The 12,282-nt window shown below is 47.8% G+C and overlaps 1 protein-coding gene across 4 annotated transcripts in view; it reads right to left on the bottom strand.

The window, feature by feature from the left end:
- LOC147622166 (protein ENHANCED DISEASE RESISTANCE 2-like) overlaps positions 1-12,282 on the bottom strand; it is a 90,368-nt gene that overhangs the window by 29,443 nt on the left and 48,643 nt on the right. For all 4 annotated transcript variants that reach the window (XR_015269657.1, XR_015269658.1, XM_086823266.1 and 1 more), the window contains exons 9-13: positions 6,251-6,351; positions 6,022-6,117; positions 5,874-5,938; positions 5,716-5,787; positions 5,264-5,425 (exon numbers count right to left, since the gene is read on the bottom strand). Coding sequence is in view for 2 of the 4 variants with exons in the window: in XM_086823266.1 (XP_086679392.1) it covers positions 5,264-5,425; positions 5,716-5,787; positions 5,874-5,938; positions 6,022-6,117; positions 6,251-6,351 (496 nt within the window). In the remaining 2 variants the exon portion in view is untranslated. The remainder of the gene's footprint in view (positions 1-5,263; positions 5,426-5,715; positions 5,788-5,873; positions 5,939-6,021; positions 6,118-6,250; positions 6,352-12,282) is intronic.

The raw sequence follows: 12,282 nt of genomic DNA, 5'->3' as shown, positions 1-12,282 counted from the left end.
CCAAGGCCGATTATGAGGGATGGGCACCCGGGCACTCCCAAATAGCTCCACGAGTTGCTATTCTAGGTGTGGGAGGGCCAAAGTGGGCAAGCCCTGACTTGTAGAGCACTCATCTGAAAAACGTGGGCTGTTAGGAGCTGTTTGGACAGGAAAAACAGCAAGTTTACTCATTTGGAAGATGTTAATAAAATCTTTCTTTCTTTCTTTCTTTCTCTCTCTGAGATGTGCGCCTGCTGAGAAGATTCAATTCCTACTGAGATGTGCGCCTGCTGAGATGACATGCTGACCTGCTGACCTGCGCGTTGCTGACCATTGGCTCTGTGCGCACCCATGATGATCTGCACGCTGCCGAGATGACCTGCTGAGATGTGCGCCTGCTGAGATGACCTGCGCGCCTCTGCCCGCCTCTTTGCTGTGATCCGCGCTTTTGCCACCACTGGCTCGCTCTCCGACTCTGGCTCGCTCCAACGGGCTCGCTCTCCGACGGGACTCGCTCGCTTCCAACTGACAGAGCGAAGCGCTGGACTCTCTCTCGCTCACCGACGGGCTGAAGCGCTGGACTCCCTTTTCTCTCACCGACGGACTGAAGCATTTGATGCTCTCTCTCTTCTGTATACTATCGGGTAGAACTGTAGACGGCTGGAGGACTATTGGCAGGCTGCACAGGTGCAAACGGTAAGGTGCAGGAGGTACAGTCGGGCAGAAGGTACAGTAAGGTGCATTGCCAGTTCTCAGTTGTGCACCGTTTTCCCACCCACCGTTGCTCAGGCCCCCAAGGCAGCAACTAGTAGGGGAAAACATGTCTCAACCCCTAGAGGGGGAACAGGATGGTGAGACAACCTTTCACACCCCCATGAAGGCACCAAATGCCTACCGCAGAAGACTGAGGGAAGGAATCATGTCCCCTGGCTCACGAAGGATTACAAAGATGGCCCGACGAGATGAGGCCCTTTATGAGGAGCTACAGCTAGCCTTGACGCACACGGAAATGAAAAAAGAGATGCAGAAATGGAAGGATGACATGCTCCGAGAGATTGGCACAACAGTTGCATCGTACGAAGGCACTTTGAAGACATGTATGGCTGACCGCAAAAAAGACATCACAGAAATGCAAAACACTTTGGAATCATGTAAGGCAAAAGTGGCTGCAGGTGAGAAGGAAATGCATTCATGGGCTGAAATTGCCAGTGCCACAAAGAAACAAATTGAGGAAGTCAACCCATGGATTGAAGTAGTAAAAAACAGAAAGATACACCAGTCAATAAAGTAGAGGTGATGAATGCTACATTGGAAGAGAAAGCCAAGAGGGGGGCACGTGCCTTACATGTACGTGTAGTTGGATGGGAAGATAAGGGAAATCCCCAAGAGGATGCAAAAGCTCTTGCAACAAAAATTGGAGCCACTGATGTACCCATTACCAGAGCATGGCGAGTAGGCAGAGATGAAACCAGGGCAAAGATATTGATCATCACGTTTGGTGACTTGGAGAAGAAGAAGGCCTTCCTCTCCAAAAGGATGGCCCTCAAGGGGGAAAAGATTTATTTGGATGAGGACCTTACACCGACACAGATAGCACACCGAAAGGAACACATGCCGCGTGTGCTTGAGGCAAGGAAAGAGGGGAAATGGGCAGTATACAGAGATGGCCAAGTCATCATTACAGAGAGGCGACCTGCTTGACGGTGCGCGGCCTATGAGACCTTGCGATTCACAGTGTGGAATTGCAACGGAGCCCTTAGAATAGATGCAGGATACTTTGAGGATACTTTCAGACACAGTGATATTGCTATGTATACGGAGACCCATCAGTGCACAAACAAGAGGCTTCCTGACGTCCGGGGTTATAGATGGGAATCAGTTTTTCGCCCTCAGCCACGCACAGTGGGAGGTACCAGAGGATCTGGAGGAGTGACAACACTTTACAGGGAGGAGCTTCGTGACAAAATACATGTGGTACATAGAGATGCAGATGCGAGGTACATGTGGGTCCGAATATGCAAAGGGGGGCTCCGCGAGCTATATGTGGCGGTATGCTACTTTCCCCCAGCCCACTCCAGGTTTGCACCATCAGGAGAGTCGCCCTATATACCACTATATGATGATATCATGAGCTTTGCCAGCATGGGAGACATATTACTATTGGGAGACTTTAATGCACGTACAGGCACAGAACAGACAGAGTTGTATGATACTCAAGGGTTTATGTAACGGGAGATCACAGCAGAGGATGTAGGGTTGTGGAGATCAGCACAGGATGAGGGGGAGATTACAGATTATGGCAGGCATTTTCTCACACTCGGGATTGCACATGGGTTGGTCATATACAATGGCTTATCGAGATGGCTCTCACACACTGGAACTCTAAAGGGGGAGCGAGCACAGTGGACTACTTGATGGGATCTCCTTCATTGATACCTGATGTGCGGGGTTTCACGATTTCCAGTATGCCCATTGGCATAGCAGCCGATCATGCATACCTGAGTTTCACAATAGCAGGTAGATCCCCGAGAGATGGGCCAACCACTCATCTACCTAGGTACCCGAGATATCAGTTTACACGTGAGACAGTTGGGGTTTATCGGGATGCAGTATCTGATGGCTTGTTCGCTTTAGACCCGCATAGCCCTTTGGACGAGATCACGAGAGGATTGGCAGGTGTTCTACATGCATCCGCCTCATATGCGTTTCCCTGCACTATGATCCCTTCCACCCACCCCCGCAGCACTGCCCCATAGAACAGCCCCACAGAACAGTTGGTATGATGATGAGTGTCGTGAGACACGAGCACAGCTACAGCGTGAGATTGCCCTTTGAGTCTCACACGCATAGACAGGCCAGGATGATCTTTCGACGCCTTGTGCGGAGGAAGAAACGAGCCTATCTGGCTAAGCTAGAGGAGGAGATCTACCAACTCTTCCTAGGGAAGGACAACAAGAGGGCATGGAAGATGTTTCAGGAGAGACAGCCTGGTAATCCGATTACTGCACCTGAGGCATGGCATACGTATGCTAGAGAGGTATATGATGCACCAGGACAGCCCCCCACCCCCCCTCCATTGGGAGCTAGACCGGCTAGCAGCACCTTTTTTACTAAAACCAAAAAATTCAGCAGTAAGAGCCTTCACAAATTCTCTTTACCTGCTCTACATCGCGTGCTTGACCATTAAGGTCTTCTATGGCTCGGCCTGGCACACACATGCTTGTGTAAAATGGAGCATAACTACTTGTGGCAAGACACTGGGGATTGGGGAGTGAGGTTCTTCACAACAAAAGCTACAGAATCAACCTCTACATGTTTGCAAATGTTTTCATTGCATGGATGTCATTGGAAATCTGGCATGTGATGCCCATGAAGCTTGTATCTTGAGAAATCCTTGATAATACAATCATATTACAAGGGGGGTCGGCCCTATTGCAGTGTCATTTCAATTTTAGCATTGCTACCTCATTTGGTTTTGTGCCATTTCATCTTCTTTAATAGTATTAATAGTCTAAGAGTGTGGCAAGATTGTGCCCAGCCCTGCTTGGGGCAATTACAATCAGACCACCCTATCACACAATAACGGCTTACATTGGGTGGCTCCACTCTGTATGAAACACCACCCAAGATGCTAGATCAGTCAAGGAACACCGAGAGCTTCCATGATGCAAAGATTAAAACACACATGCTGGAAACACAAGAAGGTACCATGCTTGTATGCCCAGCATACTAAGAGATCCAAGGAAAAAGGCATTGGACAACTCTAAACAGGCAGCAAGAGGAGAAGATGCTAGTAATCTAGGCCAATATAACACTATACGAACAGGTTTTTGGAAGATTGTGCACAGTCAACATACTTTTACACAAAATACGGTGTAATCGCAGTGACCACTCTGCCCTACTCCCTTTGCACTCTCAAAAAATAATCAGGCCGAATTTGTTGATTATTTTGGAGGGAATGGCTCTACACTGGCAGTTTTTTATGCAGATGATGTAGCAGTTCTATCACATTCCAATAGGGGCCCCACAAAAGTTTTAAGACCTCAGACTTGACCTTGGAAAGACCAAGGTTGTGATCTTCCACACTAGCCTAGGCCACTTGCAGCAAGAATCCTTTACATTTGATGGAGAGCTACTGGAAAGTGAAAGGACCATATGCATAGTTGGGAGATCTTTTCTCATGCGCAGATTTGCAACGACACCAGCTGCCACATAACGGCTGGCCAGAGGTTATGTATCATTATTCATTAGCCCGCCTTGATGGAAAGTGTTTTCAGCCCTTTTCTTACCAAGTCCAGATCGCTACAATTTGAGAAGCTTCTCCCAGTTCCAAATCTGGAGTGGGACTCCAACACTTCACTTCAATCTGCCAAGTTTTGAGTTCAAGCCATAGAGATTCGATCAAAGCAAGGCATTCCTTTTTTAATCCTCTTATAAGCCTAAGGAAATAACAATGCTGGATTTTTTATAAAGATAGGCTCATTATTATTGGGACAATGTAAAGTGACCAAAGGACACTGTGTTTATTTGATGGTGCTTGTACTACTAACTCGAAGGTTATGTAGCTGGTGGTTGTAATAAAGGAACACCTAACAATGATTACGTCCTTTCACACTAATCGATACCAGGACTGACCCATAAGTCACTTATCAAGGGCCATCCCTAGCTATAAGTCTAACCTCAACAATAAATCCAGCCACGTTATGACCTTTGGGGCCATAACATCTATGGTTGGGTAGGCAGCTAGCCAGCAATCCTGTCTATAGTCTTTGTGTACATGATAATGATTGAGGACTTCTCAACAATAAATCCAGCCACGTTATGACCTTTGGGGCCATAACATCTATGGTTGGGCAGGAAGCTAGCCAGCAATCCTGTCTATAGTCTTTGTGTACATGATAATGATTGAGTACTTCTCACAAATGAGGCCCTGGACTCCACACCAGTCTACTCCACAAGAGATGTAAAGGGAGCTGATGTGGACAAGGTTTGTGCCATCCCAGTAAAGCACTTGCAATTTGCTATTACACATTCCTTGAAGAGATTGAAAAATAAATGAAAATTGACATCCATAAATTTTTCTGCCTACTGCCACAGTTGGACAAGTAGAACTGTGAAGCATCAATGTTGCATGGGAATCCTGGTCTGAAGGCATACTCAAAAGTCTGCAATTAATCAAAGAAATTTACAGCAACATTTGAAGGCATGTATAAGTTTGACATTAAATTCTTATTTTTCGATAGATACATGGCATGAGGCATCAGTGGTGAAAACAAAACTTTACCGGCAACACTGTTCAGCATCTGTAACAAGCAATGGTGTTGATAAAAAGGCAAATAGCTAATGCCCCATCCCTGCAGATTGATTTGAATTTGATGCTCAACTCTGGCCCGATGCCCTCCAGAGCCCAGACAAGGTTTTAGGGGCGAAATCGTGAAGCCTCCACCTGTAAATACAACAGCAATGGCATTTTCTGAAGCCCTTTCCAGTACAAATGTCACAAATACACAGCTACAAAATGTAGGACTTTCCATTTGAGTCTTTTTTTTTCTTTTGTTGTGGGTTATATATTATATATTTAGGTATCCAGATTCAAACTCATGCCCCCTTAGAGGCGGTGCAGTGTGTGAGCCACTCAGGCAAGGGCCCACTGACAAAACTTCCGTTTTAGGTCTAACAAGTGATTAGACTGTTATATCTAACCTCAGAAACTTGATGAAATGAAAGTGCACATACTTTCAATGTGTGCACGCACACAGCCTGGCTGAGGAGGGCAATTAGAATGTTCTCTTGAGCAGAAAACAACAACTGCATGATAAAATGAAAGTGCATTAGATAAAGGGTTCGTTCCACTAGCTATGCACGGTTGAATCATGAGACTACTATATCCATACCATAGCTCCCATTCTCAATGTGCCGCCAGTATCGAACATAGCATAAATCACGGGGCCAAACTAACCTACAAGCCATAAAATACACCAGCTTGACAAAACTGAAGCATTATGAGAATAAAAGAGGAACCAGTGCATGTAAAGACATTACCAGCTACACCAACCCAGCTGCAAGCGGTGATACAAAATTGCAGTGTGACCATTCACTTCTTCCACCATCATGCCATTGTGAAATGTGCTGTCCCATCTGCCACTCAAAAATTCCCCCTCAAAAACTTCACATGATTAGATAAGAGAAGTAACTTCTAGGGCTTGGTTCGAATTAGTGGACCCTAAAAAAGAAAATATAGCTTGTCAAGATAAGACTTTACTTGACTTACTCATTTCGGGTCTCATCCATTCCCATGATCAAGGAAAAAATGTCCTCACATTTTGCCTCTACCACCCCAACTGCTTTCATTGCCCGAGTATAACCCTGCAACTGCAAAAATGGACTTGGTGAGCAAGCCTTTTTCCTTCATCTATACAATTGAAATGTTGTCTACATCTTCAAAAGACCCAAAGGGTCTATGAGACCAAACAAAATGTTACAATGGTACCACAATGTAACATCATCATAAAAAGTTAAAAAGAACAAAACATAGACAACTATCCACATGCACAATGATGATAATAGCAATGTCTCTAGATACATCGTAAAAAGATACATCCCCATGCCACTACAATACATAGTACATTCATCTTCATCCATCCAAAATGTCTGGCGTAAGAGTGGATGACTAACGAGAGACTCGCCATGTCTACAGCTAGTGGAAAAGTGTCTCTCTGATGCTGGAGATCTCTCTAATCTGGAGCTTCCGTGTAGAGGGCGGTTGTGGAGCGGAAACCCATGGACACTACATCCATGTGCTCGTACATGTTGGTCTTCTATGTCTTGGCTTGGCACACGGATGACGAGACACTGAGACACCGGGGTATTGGGAAGCGAGGGATCGACACAAAGCTTTGGAATTGGACAAGCACACATCGACACAAATATGTTTGGAATTTGTATTCATTGCATAACTTGTCATTGGAAATTTGGAATTCATTGCCCGTGAAGCGAAAATCCCAACTAATACAAAATATTACCGTTTGTCTGGTTCAAAAGATTAGCGAGCTGGAGCTCCCTCCATCTGTGCACCAGCCCATCCTTTGCCATCGCCCTCCTTTGCTCTCCCTCCATTCTCCCTCGCGCTACCCTCCACCTCCCTCTTCCTCCATGCGACCCCCCTCCCTCTCCACCACCCGCTGCCTCCCTCCTCCTATGCGCACCCCCCGCCCTCGCACTTGATGCTCCTCCTTCAGGCACTTCACCGCCTCCCTCTTCAAACACCCTTGCACCTCCACCCTCTCCCAGCCGAGCCCCGCCCCTCGTGCCCTGCCTTGCGCACCCCTCCGCCCCTCGTGCCCTGCCTGCCCTCCAGACCCGCTCACCCTTCTTCACCCTGCCCCTGCCCTTTGCCGCCCTCGCCCATCCATGAGCTTCCGCTGTCCCTCTCTTCTCCTGCCTCCCTCACAGCAGGTTCTAGCCCTCGGGTGGTTGTCTTTTCAGCAAGAGTCGGTTTCTTTGGTCTTTACCAATCCAGGAGTACTCCATGGTAGCCGCTCCATCATCCCCGACCGAGGCCAGTGACCCTTGCCTATTTTCCGAAGCACACCTCCAGCTCTTGGCTTTTACAGTCCCTCGATGTCACGTGCATCCCGCACTTGGATGCCACGTAGACATTTCTGTACAGAAGGTGCAGGACCTGGGATGGTGAACTGGTCCCATGTGAGCCCAGTCCGGGACGAGTCAGCCAGGGATCCATCTCAGTCGTCCGAGGTCAAGTGTGCATTGTCCTGCACATGAGTCCAAGGTCAGATGTGCACTGTCCTGCACATGAAACAGTGCCAGTCCGCGCTGTGAGTCTCCCTCTAGAATGATGACAGTGGTTCTGTGTATCTGGTATGGTACCGGATGCCAGATCACTGAGTAGATAGTGGTTAGGACAAGGGGCCAGGGGTCTGAGTGGGGGCATGGGAATGGTGTAGAACCACCCCCATGAGGGCCAGGAAGGCCCAGGCTGAACCCACCAGCCATGGAGGGGCTGCAGGACAACCCTAGGGCAAAGACAAGGCTATTTCTAGGAGCTTATAGCCTTTATATGGCTGAAGGGCAAGTATGGGGCAGCCCATACAGGCTGCCCAGCCCTTGGATTATGGGCAAAAGTGGTGTCCAGCAGCCAATCAGAAGCAGGCGCCTGATGACCAGCCAGCCAGGAAGAGATGCGCAGAATTTATGGGAATTTTTCCAGCATTTAATGGGATTTTTCAGCATTAAATGCTGAATTTACAGTCGTGGGAATATTTGATGCTGGCCGACTGCCTTTATGCTGGCCGATTGCTCCTGATGGGGTAGTGTAAATAGAAGTGCCCATAATCCCAATCATCCATCTCATTTTTCACCAAGTGCTCAAGCAATCCAAGGGGCCAAGACAGCCAAGGGCTTGCTAACGCAAAGGGGTGAAGGATTCAGGTCAAGGGCAGGGTATTCCCAGCCAAGAAAAGGTCCAAGATTGTAATATGCGGAAGCTTCGGAGAAGGATCGGTACTTCAAAACTCAGAAAACAGCACTCTTTTCGCGACGGAATTAACGCACAAACTGAAAGACGATGTGCAGAAAAATAGAGAGAGAAGGGGGAGATGGAGAGGACACAGTATTGGGTCCCAATTACCCTATGTAGGGCCCCCACCACGGATGGTGTATTTGCTTTATTAGAATGATGTAAAATCTGAAAACAAATACAAAGTACTTGACCTTTTCTTGGCTGGAAAACCTGCCCTTGACCTTCAGTCCTTCACCCCTTTGCTTTAGCAAGTTCTTGGCTGTCCTCGCCCTTGTTTGCTTGGAGCACTTGGTGAATTATGAGATACTCTCAATGATTTCTTGGCTGGGCTTTTATACCTCCTTTTGCATCCAGTCGGCCAGCTTCAGGAAGCTCCACGACTGGGTCTTATTTAAATAAATGCTTTCACACTTAATTAAATGCTGTCCAGCCTGCGCATGCTTTCTGGGACAGCTCCTGGCTGCTGGGCATGCTGCGCAGAGGTGTGGGACTGCCCCTACACCTGGCCTGACCTGCTGGGTAGGGTTTCAAACCCTGTCGGCTGCCTGTCCAGCAGCCCTAGGGCTGGCCGTCAGCCCTTCCAGCCCATGCCTTGGCTGGTGGGCAAAGCTTGGGCCCTCCTGGCCCCTTGGGGGTGGTTCTACACCTCCCCCATGCCCATACTAAGAGTGCAAGTGCAAATCTTCGCACTGGGGTAGTCCTATGGGCTGGCCCCATCTCTACATGCAAACCTACATGCCTACAGAGGCCTGGCATCCAGTTGCAAACCAGATACACAGAACATCTGACATCATTCCAGAGGGAGACTCACAGCGCGGACTGGCACTACTTCATGTGCAGGACGGTGCACACCTGACCTTGGACTCATGTGCAGGACAATGCACATCTGACCTCGGATGACTAAGATGGATCCCTGGCTGACTCGTCTCGGACTGGGCTCACATGGGACCAGTTCACCATCCCAGGTCCTGCACCTTCTGTACAGAAATGTCTACGTGGCATTCAAGTGCGGGATGCACGTGACATCCCCTTCTGCTTAACTTGACGGAAGCTGCATAGCCTCCAAATAATCCGTCAATAATGCCGGATAGTCTTCGAAAAATTCTTTGTCGAGCCATACCGCTTCATGAGTTCCTCGGTCCTGAAACTTCGTGAGAAACTGTCGTAGTCTTCGGCCTGAGCCATGCTTGAAACGGTGCAGAAGGATCTGTTCTAGAACCATTACTTCTGCTTCATCAATAATGTCCGGTTCCGCTTCGTCTTTGACCTCTGAAGGGGGTGGACCTGCATATGGCGTTAACCAACTGACATGAAATACATCGTGCATAGTCCAACTCGGAGGTAGCTTTAACTGCATAGACACCTCATTAATCTTTTTCCGGATGGGAAATGGTCCGAAGCTCCTGAAAGACAACTTTGGGCATCGCTTGCCCACCTGCTTTAATCTTTGCTTCATAATCCGAAGATACACCCAATCCCCTTCCGAAAACTTCATGTCCCTTCGGTCTTTATTGGCCTGTCGAGTGTAGGCCTCTTGCGCTTTAGCCAATCTGTCTTTAACGGACTCTAGGATCTCCTGGTAAGACTCCGTCACTCTGTTCGCCTCCGGTACGGAAGACGAAGTCCTGGTTAACAACGACTGGAAAGGCCTTCCAAACGCTGCCTCATATGGAGTCCTGCCAATAGCTGAAGAAAAAGAGTCATTCAAAACAGCTTGAACTAAAGGCAAAAACGATTCCCACTTACCTTGCTGATCGTGGACATAACACTTCAGCACATCAAAGGCCAACTAGTTGTATATCTCTGTCTGGCCATCTGTCTGTGGGTGGAATGCACTGGAAAAATTCAACTTAGTACCAAAATTATCAAACAATGCCCTCCAAAAATGACTGGTAAACTTGGCATCTCGGTCTGACACTATGGTCCTAGGAATCCCGCCAATCGGGTACCAATGCCGAATGAATAGCTGGGCAACATCCTCGGCGGTCACATTGGCCCTGCAAGGAATAAGCATAACAAATTTGCTGAACCTATCAACAATAGTTAAACACTGTGTATTACGCTTACTCGGACTGGGAGGCAGATTTGTGACAAAGTCCATCGAAATGTCCTGGAAAGGACCCTCAGGAATTGGCAAAGGCTGTAACAACCCTATCTTCTTTCCACGAGGAGCTTTCACCTTTTGACAAATGTCACAGCGTTGTACATATGTAAACACATCACGCCTCATCTTTGGCCAATAGTATTGCCGTTCTAATTTCTCCAGGGTCGAATTCATGCCCCTATGACCACCTGTAATGGCGTCATGGGCATCATGGAGAAGAGCTGCCCGGAATGATTTCATGACACATAGTCGGCCTTTGTAGAAAAGCCAACCATCGCGTATCAGAAAATGGCATGGTCCTGTGGCATCCAATGCCTGCTCCCACTGCGTACCGAATTCCTCGGAATCCGCGTACGTGTGCTTCATGTCTTCTAGTCCTGTACCAACAAGGTCAAGTCTAGTGGTCTGAATCGCAGATACTTGTCCCTTCCTGCTCAAAGCATCGGCCACTGGATTGGCCTTTCCTGGAAGGTACTCAATCATACCACCGAACTGCTGGAATATCTGACTCCAGCGGTGTTGTCGATCACTCCACTGTGCACTTGGCATCGTCTGAATCCAGCGCAATGCCTCATGGTCAGTGCGAACCTCGAAGTCACGGCCATACAGGAAATGTTTCCAATGTTTCAAGGCCTGTATAACTGCTAGGAGTTCACGATCATAGACTGAGTAGTTCTTTTCGGCGGGCAGTAACTTACGAGACATGTAAGCTACCGGATGACCATTCTGTTGCAATACACCTCCAATTGCGATGTTACTCGCATCCGTAATCACTTGAAATGGTTCGTCCCACGAGGCAAGGGCTAAACAAGGCGCTTCTGACAAAGCCACCTTGAGGTTCTGGAATGCCTCCAACGCTCGTGGAGTCATTCGAATCTTTTGCCTTCTTGTTTTCACTCCCTTTAGCAGATCGGTGAGGTCTGCCGAGAGATCAGAAAACTTGTCAATGTGGGTGGAATATGCCTGGCATATACCCACAAATGATCTAATGTCATAAGCAGTCTGAGTCTGAGGTACTTCCCAGTTAACAATCTCGGCCACTTTAGCCGGATCAAGTCGAATGCCTTCGGCACTAATTATATATCCCAAGTAATGTACCTGGAACAGATAAAATTCAGACTTCTTTTCATTGACATAGAGCTCGTTGCTTTCCAGCAACTTAAGGACTTTCTCCACATCAATGTCATGCTGCTCAACTGTAGCTGAAAATATGAGTATGTCGTCCAGAAATATGAACACACACACTCCAATCAACTCCCGGAAAATACGCATCATCATGCGGTTAAATGTAGCTGGGGCGTTCGTCAAACCAAATGGCATGACCACAAATTCATAGTGGGCCCGTTCTGTACGGAAGGCTGTCTTGGGGATGTCCCCCTCTACAATCCGTACCTGGTGGTACCCACTCTTTAAATCCAATTTAGAGAACACCTTAGCTCCATTCAGCCTCTCGAGAATATAGTCAATTCGAGGCATCGGGAATCTGCTCTTGATAGTCAGCTTGTTGAGTGCACGATAATCGACACACAACCGAGAAGACCCATCTTTCTTCTTGACAAATAAGATCGGTGCTGCAAATGGCGACACGCTGGGGCGGATGAAGCCAGCTTGCAACAATTCTTGGAGTTGGCGGTCCAACTCCGATTCCATTGCCTTAGAA

The sequence above is a fragment of the Cibotium barometz genome, chromosome 29 (genome assembly GCF_041138505.1).
Source record: "Cibotium barometz isolate CiBa-2024 chromosome 29, ASM4113850v1, whole genome shotgun sequence".
Taxonomy (NCBI): domain Eukaryota; kingdom Viridiplantae; phylum Streptophyta; class Polypodiopsida; order Cyatheales; family Cibotiaceae; genus Cibotium; species Cibotium barometz.
Note: the sequence above shows the minus strand (reverse complement) of the source record. Positions and strands in the feature narration are given on the sequence as shown.